Below are 21,764 nucleotides of genomic sequence, written 5' to 3'. Positions count from 1 at the left end.
TTCTCCAATTCCACCCCGTTTTGGGGTGGAATTGGAGAAATTGTACAGAATACTTAATGTGACGTTTATATCATAGAATTTATCCTACAACAAGCCCTCATACAGGGGGAATGGAAAAATAAAAAATGTTATGGCCCTGGGAAGGTGAGGAGTAAAAAAATTACAATAGGAAATCAAAAAATGGCTGTGATGGGAAGGGGTTAAAGGGCTGGTCCGGAAGGGGCTTCCCATAAACCAGAATGATGTCATGTTTTACTTACAAAGAACCTCCACAGAGACCTCCTCCGACTCGGATCTCCCGATTTCATTTGTAGCTCTACAAGAGTATTTTCCGGCATCGGTGACCCCTATGGTCTTTTTTTCATTAAGTGGATTAACCCATTGTTTATCTTTGTACCAGGTAATAGAAGATACTTTTGGATTGCTGCTATTGACAACACATTGGAAAGTGACATCAGATCCTGCAAGGAATTGCTTTCTATCTGGTGTGATGACAAGTTTCACATCCTTTGGCGCATCTGCACAAACAAAAGTCAAAGAATTGTAAGATATTCTAGAAAAAATTCTAAAAAAAATTCAAATTTTTGTCAACCTTTGACTAATCATTATTATGTGAACCGATTCCTACAACATCCGTTACCAAATAATCTCTGAGTCTGATCTTGGATCCTACGAGTCAAAGTATTTATCTTCCAAAAATGTTTTTGAAACAAAAAGGTTCTATAAATCCTAATTTTCCTAATCTTCTGAATATCTTGTAATTGTGTTACAATTTGTAAGATATATTAAAACCAGATGAAATTTATTTTTGATTTTTTTCTAATTTTAGATTGAATTATTATTTTTTTTTTTTAATTTCTATATATGGTTATGGGCGGCCATTTTTCCTGAGCTTCTTCTCTGCTCCATCAACATTTATGGACATAGTTGTGAACATTGGAAGAAATAATGTGACGCCAACTTCATCGAGGTCTATGGGAGAGTTTTCTAGACATGTTCTATGCAGGGAGAGGGAGGAGATAAGCTGTGACATCATCAAAACAGCCAAATTTGGCAAAACAATTTATTATAAGATTAAAACACGTTGTACAATTCGGTAGCCGATTGTTCAAAATTGTTGGTCAATTTGTTTTTGGATCTACCCGACAAGTCTACAATGGACAGTATCCAAATTGGAGGATGACCCATTTGTCCAATTTTGTTTTATTCTATAGAAAGTAGCAATTGGATATTATTCAGCATGGCACCAGTTCTGAGATTTTGGATTTTAAATATAATGAAACCCCCATAATCTCGCCCCATCTTGGGAACTCCAGATTAGTATGTCTGGTCCAAGGTGGTCCTTGAGTAGGTCTCAGACCAGGTGTAGATCTTCTGAGTCTGGTGAGACCATGGTATACTGTGTTTATTTTGTTCATGTGGCTGGTTGTAAGCCACACGTATAGTTAGGTTATCCGTTCTGTTTAGTTAGTTGCTCAGACGAGCAGACTTTTGTTTTGTTTTTGCCTGAAGTCAAGGGTTTTTTTTCCCATTTTTCCAGGTTTTTTTAAAAAAAATTTGCTGCAAATTTTGTGTCCCTGTCTTGACATTTTGGGTCCACACCACTGCTCCTACCGAGCTACCTCCCCCACAATATTTAGACACTTGGAGGGCTCTGTGCTGTGTCATTTAGAATAGTCTCTTCTTATCTGAGAATACTCACATTTTATATCCAGTTGCACCGGTTCAGATCTGCTTGTCCCTTGTTCATTGTAAGCTGTACAGAGATAAAATCCAGAGTCTTGCTCCGCTGCTCTACTGATATTATAGCGGCTGTCTGTGCTGCTTAAGCTTTCCAGGCCATCCTTGTACCAGATGTAGCGATAGACGGGAGGGTTCCCCACAGTAGAACAATTCAGAGTAACAGGGCGACCTTCTATTGTATTTCCCACAGGTTTCTGAACTTTTATCTCTTTGGGAGGATCTGAAATATTTGATGACATGGAGTGAAGCCATTGTTAGTAGGAGGATGGAAAGGCATTCGGCTACACTGTACTGTATGAGCTCCTAATATACTTCCTCTATCCCTCCTCTCCTCCAGCACATCCTCACCTCTTTCCTTCCTTGCTTACTAACTTTCTCCCTTCTTTCCTTCCTTCCATCCTACCTTCCTTGTTTCTTATATTTTCAAGGCTCCTTCCTTCCCTCCCTATTTATATGGCTCATTCCTTTCTTACTTTGTTCTTTCCCTCTTCCTCTGGTTATTTCCTTCTTTTATTTGCGTCTTCCTTCCTTCCCTCCCCTGTTGCATTACAGAGGTTTTGCTGGTCTTTCTTTCTTTCTTTCTTTCTTTCTTTCTTTCTTTCTTTCTTTCTTTCTTTCTTTCTTTCTTTCTTTCTTTTTCTTTCTTTCTTTCTTTCTTTCTTTCTTTCTTTCTTTCTTCCTTCCTCTTTTTGTTCTTTCCTTCCTTCCCTAGTTACATGGCTCATTCCCTTCTTTCTTACTTTGTTCTTTTCTTCTTCCTCTATTTTTGCATGGTTCCTACCTTCATTCTTCTATTTGCATGGCTTTCTTTCCTTCCTTCCTTCCTTCCTTCCTTCCTTCCTTCCTTCCTTCCTTCCTTCCTTCTTCCCTTCTTTCTTTCCTTCTCTTATTTACTTGCCCCTTCCTTCCTTTCTTCTTTCCTTCCTTCCTTCCTTCCTTCCTTCCTTCCTTCCTTCCTTCCTTCCCCTTCTCCTATTTACTTGGTTCCTTCCTTTGCCCTTCCTTCCTTCCTTCCTTCCTTCCTATCTCCCTCTATCTTCCTTCCTTCTTCCCTTCTTTCTTTCCTTCTCCTATTTACTTCCTTCCTCCTTCCTTCCTTTTTTTTTCCTTCTCCTATTTACTTGGCTCCTTCCTTCCTTCCTTCCTTCCTTCCTTCCTATCTCCCTCTATCTTCCTTCCTTCTTCCCTTCTTTCTTTCCTTCTCCTATTTACTTCCTTCCTCCTTCCTTCCTTTTTTTTTCCTTCTCCTATTTACTTGGCTCCTTCCTTCCTTCCTTCTTTCCTTCCTTCCTTCCTTCCTTCCTTCCTTCCTTCCTTCCTTCCTTCTTTCCTTCCTTCCTTCCTTCCTTCCTTCCTTCCTTCCTTCCTTCTCCTATTTACTTGGTTCCTTCCTTTGCCCCTCCCTCTTTCCTTCCTCCCTCCTTCCCCCTTCCTTCCTTCCTTCCTTCCTTCCTTCCTTCCTTCCTTCCTTCCTTCCTTCATTCCTTCCTTCCTTCCTTCCTTCCTTCCTCTCTCTCTCCCTCCCTCCCTCCCTTCCTTCCTTCCTTCCTTCCTTCCTTTACTAGGTTCCTTCCTTCCTCCCTCCCTCCCTCCCTCCCTTCCTTCCTTCCTTCCTTCCTTCCTTCCTTCCTTCCTTCCTTCCTTCCTTCCTCTCTCTCTCCCTCCCTCCCTCCCTCCCTTCCTTCCTTCCTTCCTTCCTTTACTAGGTTCCTTCCTTCCTTCCTCCCTCCCTCCCTCCCTTCCTTCCTTCCTTCCTTCCTTCCTTCCTTCCTTCCTTCCTTCCTTCCTTCCTTCCTTCCTTCCTTCCTTCCTTCCTTCTTCCCTCCCTTCCTCCCTCCCTCCCTCCCTCCCTCCCTCCCTTCCTCCCTATTCTTACATCTAGTAACACAGGTCATATATGGCTGTGATTACTTACGCAGCACAGAGATTTCCACCGTGTTAGAGTTATTTTTGCCCGCACTGTTTGTAGCTTCACAATAATATCTTCCGGATTCCTTAAACTCTACTTTACTTTCCTTCAGTCTCAAGCCTTGTCCATTTTTGTACCATGTGATTTTAGGATTTGGCGGATTGCTACTTCCCACAGAACACTCCAGTGTTACTTTATCCCCTTCTACAAATTTTATAAGAGGACTTTCCGTTATAATTTGGACATTTTTAGGGGCATCTGGAAAATGAAATTCCAATAATTTGTTTAGGATTGTTTCTTTCTTGTAATACACAGAGATCTTTGGATTTGCTTTATATTATCAGTAACCTGTCTAAGAATACTCCAAAAGTATATGATACGTTCTAAAAATGAAAAAGGTAATGCAATAGTTAACTAAAGATAAAACTGTAAAGTAAGTATGGTGTGTGCTAAGGCAATGTGTCTTCCCTTACCTTCACTAAGGGCTTAAAGAGATTCTTTCATGAAAACTCAATTTTTTTCTCACTAACACGTCGGAATAGCCTTAAGAAAGGCTATTCTTCTCCTACCTTTAGATGTCTTCTCTGCGCCGCCGTTTGGTAGAAATCCTGGTTTTCGTCATTATGCAAATGAGTTCTCTTGCAGCACTGGGGGCGGGCCCCAGCGCTCAAACAGCACTGGGCACATCCCCAATCCCATCTTGTTCAAGAACGGGGTCTTCACTCATCTTCTTCCGGCACAGGCTTCAAACTTCTAGGCCTCGGGCCTAGGGCAAAGTCAACTGCCCGCCAGCCACAAGAAAATGGCCGATTACACAGTATTGAAAGCAGGCATGCGCAGTTGGCTGCCCGAGGCCTAGAAGTTTGTAGCCAGTGCCAGAAGAAGATGCTAAGAGAGGTCCTTCCTGAAGAAGATGGAGGCGGCACTGGAGAGTTCTCTTGTAGCATTGGGGACACCCCCAGTGCTGTTTGTGCGCTGGGGCCCGCCCCCAGTGCTGCAAGAGAGCTCATTTGCATACCAACAAAAAATGGGATTTCTACCGAATGGCGGCGCAGAGAAGACATCTAAAGGTAGAAGAAGAATGGCCCTTCTTAAGGCTATCCCGGCGTCTTAGTGAGAAAAATAGAGTTTTAATGATAGGATCCCTTTAACATGTCCAGAGATGACCATCTTTTCAAAGCAACATGATTTCCTGATATTCTGCCACAAGATGTCTATACTATGTTTGTCTATGCGTGGACACCCAGTAGTCGTGTTGTTAATATCATTCTGTCAAGGGTGGTTCTAATACGTCATGATATTATACAATGTATTGCTCTCGTGAGGAAATGGAGTCGAGAACCAAATGTTAACCAGACGTGCAAAAAGGGGGCACTTACATTTCACGTCCAGCCGAACGGTTCTTGTGTCATTGGCCTCGGTCGTCCCTTGAAGTATACAGCTGATTTCTTTATTGTTGTCTTCCCATGTAGGGACGAATGTCAGTTTGGTGCTGCTCCTCTCACTCCGATCATTCCTCATGTCCACCATCACTGTCCCACTTACATTGTGAAGCCAAGTCAGGCTGATGTTATAGAAAGGACAATAATAATCTATGGAGCACGTTAGTGTCACCTCCTTATTTTCTCGAATATCAGGAATGGATTCCAATTTTAAACCGGTGCCAGAATCTAAGAAAAAAAAAAGTTTAATGCAAGAAGTTTTTTTTATTTTAAAAAAACAGGTTTTCCGTGATATTTCCTCCTGCAAAGAAAAAACAAAACAAAAAACATTTGTTCTCGTTTTTGAAACTGCATTAATTCTAGGAATCTGTCCAGAGTTGGTCTGGTCCAGCAGGAGAAGACAACCCCAGCTCATTTGTCACTGTAGGTTATTTCTTCTGCGTCGGTAAACCATTCCGGGGGAAGAGGGGGTGCATGGGGAACACCCCGAATGGACTACCATTTGCATTTGCAACATATTTGCAAGCATTGTGCAGTGAAAGCACACGGACCCCAGACTATAATGGGGTCCATGTGCTTGCCGCAAGATTTCCGCAGGGAAAAAATGGACAGGAAAGTACTTTGCAATCTGCTTTCCTCTCCGCATGACTCACGCGGAGATCTTGCGACAAGAACACGGACCCCGTTATAGTCTATGGGGTCCGTGTGCTTTCACTGCACACCGCTTGCAAATGCATTTGGTAGTCCGTTTGTGGGGTCTCCTCGAACGTATTACCAACTGTGAACCAACTGTGCGGTCATGCGGTGGATTGTCCAGGACGAAGACCGAAACACTAGAGGTTGGTGGAGGCTGGGAAAGATGTGCAAATGGGTTCTACAAAAATTTCTACACACCTTCACTGCGACCTAAAAATACAGCAAAATGGCGGTTAGTTATTCTGCTGGATTTGTATGAGGTGAACCCAAAAAATTTTGGAAAAAGTTTGGCAGAATCTTAAATTTTTGCAAAATTTGTAACAAATTTTTGTGGCAAATATAAAATACATTTCTTATATTTGCAATTAGAACACAAACTTACCAGTCACCAGGAGACTTAGGTTATTCTTAGACATCCATTTCCAGGTATCTTTGTCCACAAGCCTCAGAGAATATTCTCCCGAGTCTTCTACCTGAAGGCCGGTCAGTAGGATGGTGCAGTCCTTGTCGGTCTTTCCTAAGTATTGTACTCTCTTAGTAGAGGATATGTCCCGCTTTTTGAGTATTGATCTTTGATAAATGATTGTTCCTGTAAAATCCTTTGTTGTATGATCATATTTTGCATTATAAAACCAAGTGTAATTGTCAATGTCTCTATAAGAAGTAATTTTACATGGTAGGATGGCGCAGGAACCTTTCCAGGCGGTGACACTGCTCGCAAGATTGACATTGCTATCTAGAAGACAAAAGAACATAGGCGCTTATCTATTGCCACTTTGTATCAATAAAAACACATATCTGGTACAAAATGTAACATCTAGTCTAGACATGAGCCAAAATTGGAAAAAGTATATATAGTATAAGTATATATAGTAGCGTGTGTAGTATAGTACAGTAAATATAGCCAAACTGAGCCATGCAGTAACACACATGGGGATTCTGCTGTGGTAGTGAAACAATACAGTGAGTCAGTATGACACGCACATGACAGGCTTCGCTCTTAGTAATGCTGCACACCTCACTTATTTGGCCAGTTACAGGTCCAAAACTGGCAAATAACTCAAGTATGAACACAGCCTTATAGGTCAATGTTAGTGCCAGGTAAAAACAACCACGCAGAGGCTCAAGATACTACTATAGCGTCAAAGAGTGCACTCCTATTACACCATCGTGTGCTGATTCTATATAGATGTCTACAGATCCTGTTCTATTAAACGCTCATACAAGTAAAGCCCCCCTGACAAAGTGAGCAACCTTAAGAGGTCATAGAGTAAACATAGGAGTAGTATTATAGTAGTTATATTCTTGTACATAGGAGGTAGTATTATAGTAGTTATATTCTTGTACATAGGAGCAGTATTATAGTAGTTATATTCTTGTACATAGGAGGTAGTATTATAGTAGTTATATTCTTGTACATAGGAGTAGTATTATAGTAGTTATATTCTTGTACATAGGAGTAGTATTATAGTAGTTATATTCTTGTACATAGGAGGTAGTATTATAGTAGTTATATTCTTGTACATAGGAGCAGTATTATAGTAGTTATATTCTTGTACATAGGAGGTAGTATTATAGTAGTTATATTCTTGTACATAGGAGCAGTATTATAGTAGTTATATTCTTGTACATAGGAGGTAGTATTATAGTAGTTATATTCTTGTACATAGTAGTAGTATTATAGTAGTTATATTCTTGTACATAGGAGCAGTATTATAGTAGTTATATTCTTGTACATAGGAGGTAGTATTATAGTAGTTATATTCTTGTACATAGGAGCAGTATTATAGTAGTTATATTCTTGTACATAGGAGGTAGTATTATAGTAGTTATATTCTTGTACATAGTAGTAGTATTATAGTAGTTATATTCTTGTACATAGGAGTAGTATTATAGTAGTTATATTCTTGTACATAGGAGCAGTATTATAGTAGTTATATTCTTGTACATAGGAGTAGTATTATAGTAGTTATATTCTTGTACATAGGAGTAGTATTATAGTAGTTATATTCTTGTACATAGGATGTAGTATTATAGTAGTTATATTCTTGTACATAGGAGCAGTATTATAGTAGTTATATTCTTGTACATAGGAGGTAGTATTATAGTAGTTATATTCTTGTACATAGTAGTAGTATTATAGTAGTTATATTCTTGTACATAGGAGTAGTATTATAGTAGTTATATTCTTGTACATAGGAGCAGTATTATAGTAGTTATATTCTTGTACATAGGAGTAGTATTATAGTAGTTATATTCTTGTACATAGGAGTAGTATTATAGTAGTTATATTCTTGTACATAGGAGGTAGTATTATAGTAGTTATATTCTTGTACATAGGAGGTAGTATTATAGTAGTTATATTCTTGTACATAGGAGCAGTATTATAGTAGTTATATTCTTGTACATAGGAGTAGTATTATAGTAGTTATATTCTTGTACATAGGAGTAGTATTATAGTAGTTATATTCTTGTACATAGGAGTAGTATTATAGTAGTTATATTCTTGTACATAGGAGGTAGTACTATAGTAGTTATATTCTTGTACATAGTAGGTAGTATTATAGTAGTTATATTCTTGTACATAGCAGCAGTATTATAGAAGTTATATTCTTGTACATAGTAGGTAGTATTATAGTAGTTATATTCTTGTACATAGGAGTAGTATTATAGTAGTTATATTCTTGTACATAGGAGTAGTATTATAGTAGTTATATTCTTGTACATAGGAGGTAGTACTATAGTAGTTATATTCTTGTACATAGTAGGTAGTATTATAGTAGTTATATTCTTGTACATAGCAGCAGTATTATAGAAGTTATATTCTTGTACATAGTAGGTAGTATTATAGTAGTTATATTCTTGTACATAGGAGTAGTATTATAGTAGTTATATTCTTGTACATAGGGGCCAGTATTATAGCAGTTATATTCTTGTACATAGGAGTAGTATTATAGTAGTTATATTCTTGTACATAGGAGCAGTATTATAGTAGTTATATTCTTGTACATAGTAGTAGTATTATAGTAGTTATATTCTTGTACATAGGAGCAGTATTATAGTAGTTATATTCTTGTACATAGGAGTAGTATTATAGTAGTTATATTCTTGTACATAGGAGGTAGTATTATAGTAGTTATATTCTTGTACATAGGAGGTAGTATTATAGTAGTTATATTCTTGTACATAGGAGGCAGTATTATAGTAGTTATATTCTTGTACATAGGAGTAGTATTATAGTAGTTATATTCTTGTACATAGGAGCAGTATTATAGTAGTTATATTCTTGTACATAGGAGTAGTATTCTTGTACATAGGAGGTAGTATTATAGTAGTTATATTCTTGTACATAGGAGCAGTATTATAGTAGATATATTCTTGTACATAGGAGTAGTATTCTTGTACATAGGAGGTAGTATTATAGTAGTTATATTCTTGTACATAGTAGGTAGTATTATAGTAGTTATATTCTTGTACATAGGAGCAGTATTATAGTAGTTATATTCTTGTACATAGGAGCAGTATTATAGTAGTTATATTCTTGTACATAGGAGTAGTATTATAGTAGTTATATTCTTGTACATAGGAGGTAGTATTATAGTAGTTATATTCTTGTACATAGGAGCAGCAATATAGTAGTTATATTCTTGTACATAGGAGCAGTATTATAGTAGTTATATTCTTGTACATAGTAGGTAGTATTATAGTAGTTATATTCTTGTACATAGGAGTAGTATTATAGTAGTTATATTCTTGTACATAGGAGTAGTATTATAGTAGCTATATTCTTGTACATAGGAGCAGTATTATAGTAGTTATATTCTTGTACATAGGAGTAGTATTATAGTAGTTATATTCTTGTACATAGGAGGTAGTATTATAGTAGTTATATTCTTGTACATAGGAGTAGTATTATAGTAGTTATATTCTTGTACATAGGAGTAGTATTATAGTAGTTATATTCTTGTACATAGGAGTAGTATTATAGTAGTTATATTCTTGTACATAGGAGTAGTATTATAGTAGTTATATTCTTGTACATAGGAGTAGTATTATAGTAGTTATATTCTTGTACATAGTAGGTAATATTATAGTAGTTATATTCTTGTACATAGGAGCAGTATTATAGTAGTTATATTCTTGTACATAGTAGGTAGTATTATAGTAGTTATATTCTTGTACATAGGAGTAGTATTATAGTAGTTATATTCTTTTACATAGGAGTAGTATTATAGTAGTTATATTCTTGTACATAGGGGCCAGTATTATAGCAGTTATATTCTTGTACATAGGAGTAGTATTATAGTAGTTATATTCTTGTACATAGGAGCAGTATTATAGTAGTTATATTCTTGTACATAGTAGTAGTATTATAGTAGTTATATTCTTGTACATAGGAGCAGTATTATAGTAGTTATATTCTTGTACATAGGAGTAGTATTATAGTAGTTATATTCTTGTACATAGGAGTAGTATTATAGTAGTTATATTCTTGTACATAGGAGCAGTATTATAGTAGTTATATTCTTGTACATAGGAGTAGTATTCTTGTACATAGGAGGTAGTATTATAGTAGTTATATTCTTGTACATAGGAGCAGTATTATAGTAGTTATATTCTTGTACATAGGAGTAGTATTATAGTAGTTATATTCTTGTACATAGGAGTAGTATTATAGTAGTTATATTCTTGTACATAGTAGGTAGTATTATAGTAGTTATATTCTTGTACATAGGAGCAGTATTATAGTAGTTATATTCTTGTACATAAGAGCAGTATTATAGTAGTTATATTCTTGTACATAGGAGTAGTATTCTTGTACATAGGAGGTAGTATTATAGTAGTTATATTCTTGTACATAGGAGCAGTATTATAGTAGTTATATTCTTGTACATAGGAGTAGTATTATAGTAGTTATATTCTTGTACATAGGAGTAGTATTATAGTAGTTATATTCTTGTACATAGGAGCAGTATTATAGTAGTTATATTCTTGTACATAGGAGTAGTATTATAGTAGTTATATTCTTGTACATAGGAGTAGTATTATAGTAGTTATATTCTTGTACATAGGAGGTAGTATTATAGTAGTTATATTCTTGTACATAGGAGCAGTATTATAGTAGTTATATTCTTGTACATAGTAGGTAGTATTATAGTAGTTATATTCTTGTACATAGGAGTAGTATTATAGTAGTTATATTCTTGTACATAGGAGTAGTATTATAGTAGTTATATTCTTGTACATAGGGGGCAGTATTATAGTAGTTATATTCTTGTACATAGGAGTAGTATTATAGTAGTTATATTCTTGTACATAGGGGGCAGTATTATAGCAGTTATATTCTTGTACATAGGAGTAGTATTATAGTAGTTATATTCTTGTACATAGGAGCAGTATTATAGTAGTTATATTCTTGTACATAGTAGTAGTATTATAGTAGTTATATTCTTGTACATAGGAGCAGTATTATAGTAGTTATATTCTTTTACATAGGAGTAGTATTATAGTAGTTATATTCTTGTACATAGGGGCCAGTATTATAGCAGTTATATTCTTGTACATAGGAGTAGTATTATAGTAGTTATATTCTTTTACATAGGAGTAGTATTATAGTAGTTATATTCTTGTACATAGGAGGTAGTATTATAGTAGTTATATTCTTGTACATAGTAGGTAGTATTATAGTAGTTATATTCTTGTACATAGGAGCAGTATTATAGTAGTTATATTCTTGTACATAGTAGGTAGTATTATAGTAGTTATATTCTTGTACATAGGAGTAGTATTATAGTAGTTATATTCTTTTACATAGGAGTAGTATTATAGTAGTTATATTCTTGTACATAGGGGCCAGTATTATAGCAGTTATATTCTTGTACATAGGAGTAGTATTATAGTAGTTATATTCTTGTACATAGGAGCAGTATTATAGTAGTTATATTCTTGTACATAGTAGTAGTATTATAGTAGTTATATTCTTGTACATAGGAGTAGTATTACAGTAGTTATATTCTTGTACATAGTAGTAGTATTATAGTAGTTATATTCTTGTACATAGGAGCAGTATTATAGTAGTTATATTCTTTTACATAGGAGTAGTATTATAGTAGTTATATTCGTGTACATAGGGGCCAGTATTATAGCAGTTATATTCTTGTACATAGGAGTAGTATTATAGTAGTTATATTCTTTTACATAGGAGTAGTATTATAGTAGTTATATTCTTGTACATAGGGGCCAGTATTATAGTAGTTATATTCTTGTACATAGGAGTAGTATTATAGTAGTTATATTCTTTTACATAGGAGTAGTATTATAGTAGTTATATTCTTGTACATAGGGGCCAGTATTATAGCAGTTATATTCTTGTACATAGGAGTAGTATTATAGTAGTTATATTCTTGTACATAGGAGCAGTATTATAGTAGTTATATTCTTGTACATAGTAGTAGTATTATAGTAGTTATATTCTTGTACATAGGAGCAGTATTATAGTAGTTATATTCTTGTACATAGGAGTAGTATTACAGTAGTTATATTCTTCTACATAGGAGTAGTATTATAGTAGTTATATTCTTGTACATAGGAGCAGTATTATAGTAGTTATATTCTTGTACATAGGAGTAGTATTCTTGTACATAGGAGGTAGTATTATAGTAGTTATATTCTTGTACATAGGAGCAGTATTATAGTAGTTATATTCTTGTACATAGGAGTAGTATTCTTGTACATAGGAGGTAGTATTATAGTAGTTATATTCTTGTACATAGGAGCAGTATTATAGTAGTTATATTCTTGTACATAGGAGTAGTATTATAGTAGTTATATTCTTGTACATAGGAGCAGTATTATAGTAGTTATATTCTTGTACATAGGAGTAGTATTCTTGTACATAGGAGGTAGTATTATAGTAGTTATATTCTTGTACATAGGAGCAGTATTATAGTAGTTATATTCTTGTACATAGGAGTAGTATTATAGTAGTTATATTCTTGTACATAGGAGTAGTATTATAGTAGTTATATTCTTGTACATAGGAGCAGTATTATAGTAGTTATATTCTTGTACATAGGAGTAGTATTATAGTAGTTATATTCTTGTACATAGGAGTAGTATTATAGTAGTTATATTCTTGTACATAGGAGGTAGTATTATAGTAGTTATATTCTTGTACATAGGAGCAGTATTATAGTAATTATATTCTTGTACATAGTAGGTAGTATTATAGTAGTTATATTCTTGTACATAGGAGTAGTATTATAGTAGTTATATTCTTGTACATAGGAGTAGTATTATAGTAGTTATATTCTTGTACATAGGGGGCAGTATTATAGCAGTTATATTCTTGTACATAGGAGTAGTATTATAGTAGTTACATTCTTGTACATAGGAGCAGTATTATAGTAGTTATATTCTTGTACATAGTAGTAGTATTATAGTAGTTATATTCTTGTACATAGGAGCAGTATTATAGTAGTTCTATTCTTGTACATAGGAGTAGTATTATAGTAGTTATATTCTTGTACATCGGAGTAGTATTATAGTAGTTATATTCTTGTACATAGGAGCAGTATTATAGTAGTTATATTCTTATACATAGGAGTAGTATTCTTGTACATAGGAGGTAGTATTATAGTAGTTATATTCTTGTACATAGGAGGTAGTATTATAGTAGTTATATTCTTGTACATAGGAGGTAGTATTATAGTAGTTATATTCTTGTACATAGGAGCAGTATTATAGTAGTTATATTCTTGTACATAGTAGGTAGTATTATAGTAGTTATATTCTTGTACATAGGAGTAGTATTATAGTAGTTATATTCTTTTACATAGGAGTAGTATTATAGTAGTTATATTCTTGTACATAGGGGCCAGTATTATAGTAGTTATATTCTTGTACATAGTAGTAGTATTATAGTAGTTATATTCTTGTACATAGGAGCAGTATTATAGTAGTTATATTCTTGTACATAGGAGTAGTATTATAGTAGTTATATTCTTCTACATAGGAGTAGTATTATAGTAGTTATATTCTTGTACATAGGAGCAGTATTATAGTAGTTATATTCTTGTACATAGGAGTAGTATTATAGTAGTTATATTCATGTACATAGGAGTAGTATTATAGTAGTTATATTCTTGTACATAGGAGTAGTATTATAGTAGTTATATTCTTGTACATAGTAGGTAGTATTATAGTAGTTATATTCTTGTACATAGGAGCAGTATTATAGTAGTTATATTCTTGTACATAGGAGCAGTATTATAGTAGTTATATTCATGTACATAGGAGCAGTATTATAGTAGTTATATTCTTGTACATAGGAGTAGTATTATAGTAGTTATATTCTTGTACATAGTAGGTAGTATTATAGTAGTTATATTCTTGTACATAGGAGCAGTATTATAGTAGTTATATTCTTGTACATAGGAGCAGTATTATAGTAGTTATATTCTTGTACATAGGAGTAGTATTCTTGTACATAGGAGGTAGTATTATAGTAGTTATATTCTTGTACATAGGAGCAGTATTATAGTAGTTATATTCTTGTACATAGGAGTAGTATTATAGTAGTTATATTCTTGTACATAAGAGTAGTATTATAGTAGTTATATTCTTGTACATAGGAGCAGTATTATAGTAGTTATATTCTTGTACATAGGAGTAGTATTATAGTAGTTATATTCTTGTACATAGGAGTAGTATTATAGTAGTTATATTCTTGTACATAGGGGGCAGTATTATAGCAGTTATATTCTTGTACATAGGAGTAGTATTATAGTAGTTATATTCTTGTACATAGGAGCAGTATTATAGTAGTTATATTCTTGTACATAGTAGTAGTATTATAGTAGTTATATTCTTGTACATAGGAGCAGTATTATAGTAGTTATATTCTTGTACATAGGAGTAGTATTATAGTAGTTATATTCTTGTACATCGGAGTAGTATTATAGTAGTTATATTCTTGTACATAGGAGCAGTATTATAGTAGTTATATTCTTATACATAGGAGTAGTATTCTTGTACATAGGAGGTAGTATTATAGTAGTTATATTCTTGTACATAGGAGGTAGTATTATAGTAGTTATATTCTTGTACATAGGAGCAGTATTATAGTAGTTATATTCTTGTACATAGGAGCAGTATTATAGTAGTTATATTCTTGTACATAGGAGTAGTATTATAGTAGTTATATTCTTGTACATAGGAGTAGTATTCTTGTACATAGGAGGTAGTATTATAGTAGTTATATTCTTGTACATAGTAGGTAGTATTATAGTAGTTATATTCTTGTACATAGGAGCAGTATTATAGTAGTTATATTCTTGTACATAGGGGCAGTATTATAGTAGTTATATTCTTGTACATAGGAGTAGTATTATAGTAGTTATATTCTTGTACATAGGAGTAGTATTATAGTAGTTATATTCTTGTACATAGGAGTAGTATTATAGTAGTTATATTCTTGTACATAGGGGGCAGTATTGTAGCATTTATATTCTTGTACATAGGAGTAGTATTATAGTAGTTATATTCTTGTACATAGGAGCAGTATTATAGTAGTTATATTCTTGTACATAGTAGTAGTATTATAGTAGTTATATTCTTGTACATAGGAGCAGTATTATAGTAGTTATATTCTTGTACATAGGAGTAGTATTATAGTAGTTATATTCTTGTACATCGGAGTAGTATTATAGTAGTTATATTCTTGTACATAGGAGCAGTATTATAGTAGTTATATTCTTATACATAGGAGTAGTATTCTTGTACATAGGAGGTAGTATTATAGTAGTTATATTCTTGTACATAGGAGGTAGTATTATAGTAGTTATATTCTTGTACATAGGAGGTAGTATTATAGTAGTTATATTCTTGTACATAGGAGCAGTATTATAGTAGTTATATTCTTGTACATAGGAGCAGTATTATAGTAGTTATATTCTTGTACATAGGAGCAGTATTATAGTAGTTATATTCTTGTACATAGGAGTAGTATACTTGTACATAGGAGGTAGTATTATAGTAGTTATATTCTTGTACATAGTAGGTAGTATTATAGTAGTTATATTCTTGTACATAGGAACAGTATTATAGTAGTTATATTCTTGTACGTAGGAGTAGTATTATAGTAGTTATATTCTTGTACATAGGAGTAGTATTATAGTAGTTATATTCTTGTACATAGGAGCAGTATTATAGTAGTTATATTCTTGTACATAGGAGTAGTATTCTTGTACATAGGAGGTAGTATTATAGTAGTTATATTCTTGTACATAGGAGCAATATTATAGTAGTTATATTCTTGTACATAGGAGTAGTATTATAGTAGTTATATTCTTGTACATAGGAGGTAGTATTATAGTAGTTATATTCTTGTACATAGGAGCAGTATTATAGTAGTTATATTCTTGTACATAGGAGTAGTATTATAGTAGTTATATTCTTGTACATAGTAGGTAGTATTATAGTAGTTATATTCTTGTACATAGGAGCAGTATTATAGTAGTTATATTCTTGTACATAGGAGTAGTATTATAGTAGTTATATTCTTGTACATCAGAGTAGTATTATAGTAGTTATATTCTTGTACATAGGAGCAGTATTATAGTAGTTATATTCTTTTACATAGGAGTAGTATTATAGTAGTTATATTCGTGTACATAGGGGCCAGTATTATAGCAGTTATATTCTTGTACATAGGAGTAGTATTATAGTAGTTATATTCTTTTACATAGGAGTAGTATTATAGTAGTTATATTCTTGTACATAGGGGCCAGTATTATAGTAGTTATATTCTTGTACATAGGAGTAGTATTATAGTAGTTATATTCTTTTACATAGGAGTAGTATTATAGTAGTTATATTCTTGTACATAGGGGCCAGTATTATAGCAGTTATATTCTTGTACATAGGAGTAGTATTATAGTAGTTATATTCTTGTACATAGGAGCAGTATTATAGTAGTTATATTCTTGTACATAGTAGTAGTATTATAGTAGTTATATTCTTGTACATAGGAGCAGTATTATAGTAGTTATATTCTTGTACATAGGAGTAGTATTACAGTAGTTATATTCTTCTACATAGGAGTAGTATTATAGTAGTTATATTCTTGTACATAGGAGCAGTATTATAGTAGTTATATTCTTGTACATAGGAGTAGTATTCTTGTACATAGGAGGTAGTATTATAGTAGTTATATTCTTGTACATAGGAGCAGTATTATAGTAGTTATATTCTTGTACATAGGAGTAGTATTATAGTAGTTATATTCTTGTACATAGGAGCAGTATTATAGTAGTTATATTCTTGTACATAGGAGTAGTATTCTTGTACATAGGAGGTAGTATTATAGTAGTTATATTCTTGTACATAGGAGCAGTATTATAGTAGTTATATTCTTGTACATAGGAGTAGTATTATAGTAGTTATATTCTTGTACATAGGAGTAGTATTATAGTAGTTATATTCTTGTACATAGGAGCAGTATTATAGTAGTTATATTCTTGTACATAGGAGTAGTATTATAGTAGTTATATTCTTGTACATAGGAGTAGTATTATAGTAGTTATATTCTTGTACATAGGAGGTAGTATTATAGTAGTTATATTCTTGTACATAGGAGCAGTATTATAGTAGTTATATTCTTGTACATAGTAGGTAGTATTATAGTAGTTATATTCTTGTACATAGGAGTAGTATTATAGTAGTTATATTCTTGTACATAGGAGTAGTATTATAGTAGTTATATTCTTGTACATAGGGGGCAGTATTATAGCAGTTATATTCTTGTACATAGGAGTAGTATTATAGTAGTTATATTCTTGTACATAGTAGTAGTATTATAGTAGTTATATTCTTGTACATAGGAGCAGTATTATAGTAGTTATATTCTTGTACATAGGAGTAGTATTATAGTAGTTATATTCTTGTACATCGGAGTAGTATTATAGTAGTTATATTCTTGTACATAGGAGCAGTATTATAGTAGTTATATTCTTATACATAGGAGTAGTATTCTTGTACATAGGAGGTAGTATTATAGTAGTTATATTCTTGTACATAGGAGGTAGTATTATAGTAGTTATATTCTTGTACATAGGAGGTAGTATTATAGTAGTTATATTCTTGTACATAGGAGCAGTATTATAGTAGTTATATTCTTGTACATAGTAGGTAGTATTATAGTAGTTATATTCTTGTACATAGGAGTAGTATTATAGTAGTTATATTCTTTTACATAGGAGTAGTATTATAGTAGTTATATTCTTGTACATAGGGGCCAGTATTATAGCAGTTATATTCTTGTACATAGGAGTAGTATTATAGTAGTTATATTCTTGTACATAGGAGCAGTATTATAGTAGTTATATTCTTGTACATAGTAGTAGTATTATAGTAGTTATATTCTTGTACATAGGAGCAGTATTATAGTAGTTATATTCTTGTACATAGGAGTAGTATTATAGTAGTTATATTCTTCTACATAGGAGTAGTATTATAGTAGTTATATTCTTGTACATAGGAGCAGTATTATAGTAGTTATATTCTTGTACATAGGAGTAGTATTCTTGTACATAGGAGGTAGTATTATAGTAGTTATATTCTTGTACATAGGAGCAGTATTATAGTAGTTATGTTCATGTACATAGGAGTAGTATTATAGTAGTTATATTCTTGTACATAGGAGTAGTATTATAGTAGTTATATTCTTGTACATAGTAGGTAGTATTATAGTAGTTATATTCTTGTACATAGGAGCAGTATTATAGTAGTTATATTCTTGTACATAGGAGTAGTATTATAGTAGTTATATTCTTGTACATAGGAGTAGTATTATAGTAGTTATATTCTTGTACATAGGAGCAGTATTATAGTAGTTATATTCTTGTACATAGGAGTAGTATTATAGTAGTTATATTCTTGTACATAGGAGTAGTATTATAGTAGTTATATTCTTGTACATAGGGGGCAGTATTATAGCAGTTATATTCTTGTACATAGGAGTAGTATTATAGTAGTTATATTCTTGTACATAGGAGCAGTATTATAGTAGTTATATTCTTGTACATAGTAGTAGTATTATAGTAGTTATATTCTTGTACATAGGAGCAGTATTATAGTAGTTATATTCTTGTACATAGGAGTAGTATTATAGTAGTTATATTCTTGTACATCGGAGTAGTATTATAGTAGTTATATTCTTGTACATAGGAGCAGTATTATAGTAGTTATATTCTTATACATAGGAGTAGTATTCTTGTACATAGGAGGTAGTATTATAGTAGTTATATTCTTGTACATAGGAGGTAGTATTATAGTAGTTATATTCTTGTACATCGGAGGTAGTATTATAGTAGTTATATTCTTGTACATAGGAGCAGTATTATAGTAGTTATATTCTTGTACATAGGAGCAGTATTATAGTAGTTATATTCTTGTACATAGGAGTAGTATTATAGTAGTTATATTCTTGTACATAGGAGTAGTATTCTTGTACATAGGAGGTAGTATTATAGTAGTTATATTCTTGTACATAGTAGGTAGTATTATAGTAGTTATATTCTTGTACATAGGAGCAGTATTATAGTAGTTATATTCTTGTACATAGGGGCAGTATTATAGTAGTTATATTCTTGTACATAGGAGTAGTATTATAGTAGTTATATTCTTGTACATAGGAGTAGTATTATAGTAGTTATATTCTTGTACATAGGAGTAGTATTATAGTAGTTATATTCTTGTACATAGGGGGCAGTATTGTAGCATTTATATTCTTGTACATAGGAGTAGTATTATAGTAGTTATATTCTTGTACATAGGAGCAGTATTATAGTAGTTATATTCTTGTACATAGTAGTAGTATTATAGTAGTTATATTCTTGTACATAGGAGCAGTATTATAGTAGTTATATTCTTGTACATAGGAGTAGTATTATAGTAGTTATATTCTTGTACATCGGAGTAGTATTATAGTAGTTATATTCTTGTACATAGGAGCAGTATTATAGTAGTTATATTCTTATACATAGGAGTAGTATTCTTGTACATAGGAGGTAGTATTATAGTAGTTATATTCTTGTACATAGGAGGTAGTATTATAGTAGTTATATTCTTGTACATAGGAGGTAGTATTATAGTAGTTATATTCTTGTACATAGGAGCAGTATTATAGTAGTTATATTCTTGTACATAGGAGTAGTATTATAGTAGTTATATTCTTGTACATAGGAGTAGTATTATAGTAGTTATATTCTTGTACATAGGAGTAGTATTATAGTAGTTATATTCTTGTACATAGGAGGTAGTATTATAGTAGTTATATTCTTGTACATAGGAGCAGTATTATAGTAGTTATATTCTTGTACATAGGAGTAGTATTATAGTAGTTATATTCTTGTACATAGTAGGTAGTATTATAGTAGTTATATTCTTGTACATAGGAGCAGTATTATAGTAGTTATATTCTTGTACATAGGAGTAGTATTATAGTAGTTATATTCTTGTACATAGGAGTAATATTATAGTAGTTATATTCTTGTACATAGGAGCAGTATTATAGTAGTTATATTCTTGTACATAGGAGTAGTATTCTTGTACATAGGAGTAGTATTATAGTAGTTATATTCTTGTACATAGGAGCAGTATTATAGTAGCTATATTCTTGTATATAGTAGGTAGTATTATAGTAGTTGTATTCTTGTACATAGGAGTAGTATTATAGTAGTTATATTCTTGTACATAGGAGTAGTATTATAGTAGTTATATTCTTGTACATAGGAGCAGTATTAGAGTAGTTATATTCTTGTACATAGGAGTAGTATTATAGTAGTTATATTCTTGTACATAGGAGCAGTATTATAGTAGTTATATTCTTGTACATAGGAGTACTATTATAGTAGTTATATTCTTGTACATAGGAGCAGTATTATAGTAGTTATATTCTTGTACATAGGAGTAGTATTATAGTAGTTATATTCTTGTACATCGGAGTAGTATTATAGTAGTTATATTCTTGTACATAGGAGCAGTATTATAGTAGTTATATTCTTGTACATAGGAGTAGTATTCTTGTACATAGGAGGTAGTATTATAGTAGTTATATTCTTGTACATAGGAGGTAGTATTATAGTAGTTATATTCTTGTACATAGGAGTAGTATTATAGTAGTTATATTCTTGTACATAGGAGCAGTATTATAGTAGTTATATTCTTGTACATAGGAGCAGTATTATAGTAGTTATATTCCTGTACATAGGAGCAGTATTATAGTAGTTATATTCTTGTACATAGGAGTAGTATTCTTGTACATAGGAGGTAGTATTATAGTAGTTATATTCTTGTACATAGTAGGTAGTATTATAGTAGTTATATTCTTGTACATAGGAGCAGTATTATAGTAGTTATATTCTTGTACATAGGAGTAGTTTTATAGTAGTTATATTCTTGTACATCGGAGTAGTATTATAGTAGTTATATTCTTGTACATAGGAGCAGTATTATAGTAGTTATATTCTTGTACATAGGAGTAGTATTCTTGTACATAGGAGGTAGTATTATAGTAGTTATATTCTTGTACATAGGAGGTAGTATTATAGTAGTTATGTTCTTGTACATAGGAGGTAGTATTATAGTAGTTATATTCTTGTACATAGGAGCAGTATTATAGTAGTTATATTCTTGTACATAGGAGCAGTATTATAGTAGTTATATTCTTGTACATAGGAGCAGTATTATAGTAGTTATATTCTTGTACATAGGAGTAGTATTCTTGTACATAGGAGGTAGTATTATAGTAGTTATATTCTTGTACATAGTAGGTAGTATTATAGTAGTTATATTCTTGTACATAGGAGCAGTATTATAGTAGTTATATTCTTGTACATAGGAGTAGTATTATAGTAGTTATATTCTTGTACATAGGAGTAGTATTATAGTAGTTATATTCTTGTACATAGGAG

General features: G+C 32.1%; 1 protein-coding gene across 1 annotated transcript in view; it reads right to left on the bottom strand.

The window, feature by feature from the left end:
* CD22 (CD22 molecule) overlaps positions 1-21,764 on the bottom strand; it is an 83,836-nt gene that overhangs the window by 15,231 nt on the left and 46,841 nt on the right. The window contains exons 12-16 of the mRNA XM_075279188.1: positions 6,173-6,526; positions 5,032-5,322; positions 3,659-3,910; positions 1,703-1,963; positions 261-518 (exon numbers count right to left, since the gene is read on the bottom strand). Of these exons, the coding sequence (XP_075135289.1) occupies positions 261-518; positions 1,703-1,963; positions 3,659-3,910; positions 5,032-5,322; positions 6,173-6,526 (1,416 nt within the window). The remainder of the gene's footprint in view (positions 1-260; positions 519-1,702; positions 1,964-3,658; positions 3,911-5,031; positions 5,323-6,172; positions 6,527-21,764) is intronic.

The sequence above is a fragment of the Leptodactylus fuscus genome, chromosome 6 (assembly GCF_031893055.1).
Source record: "Leptodactylus fuscus isolate aLepFus1 chromosome 6, aLepFus1.hap2, whole genome shotgun sequence".
Lineage (NCBI taxonomy): Eukaryota > Metazoa > Chordata > Amphibia > Anura > Leptodactylidae > Leptodactylus > Leptodactylus fuscus.
This window is presented reverse-complemented; position numbering and strand designations above follow the sequence as displayed.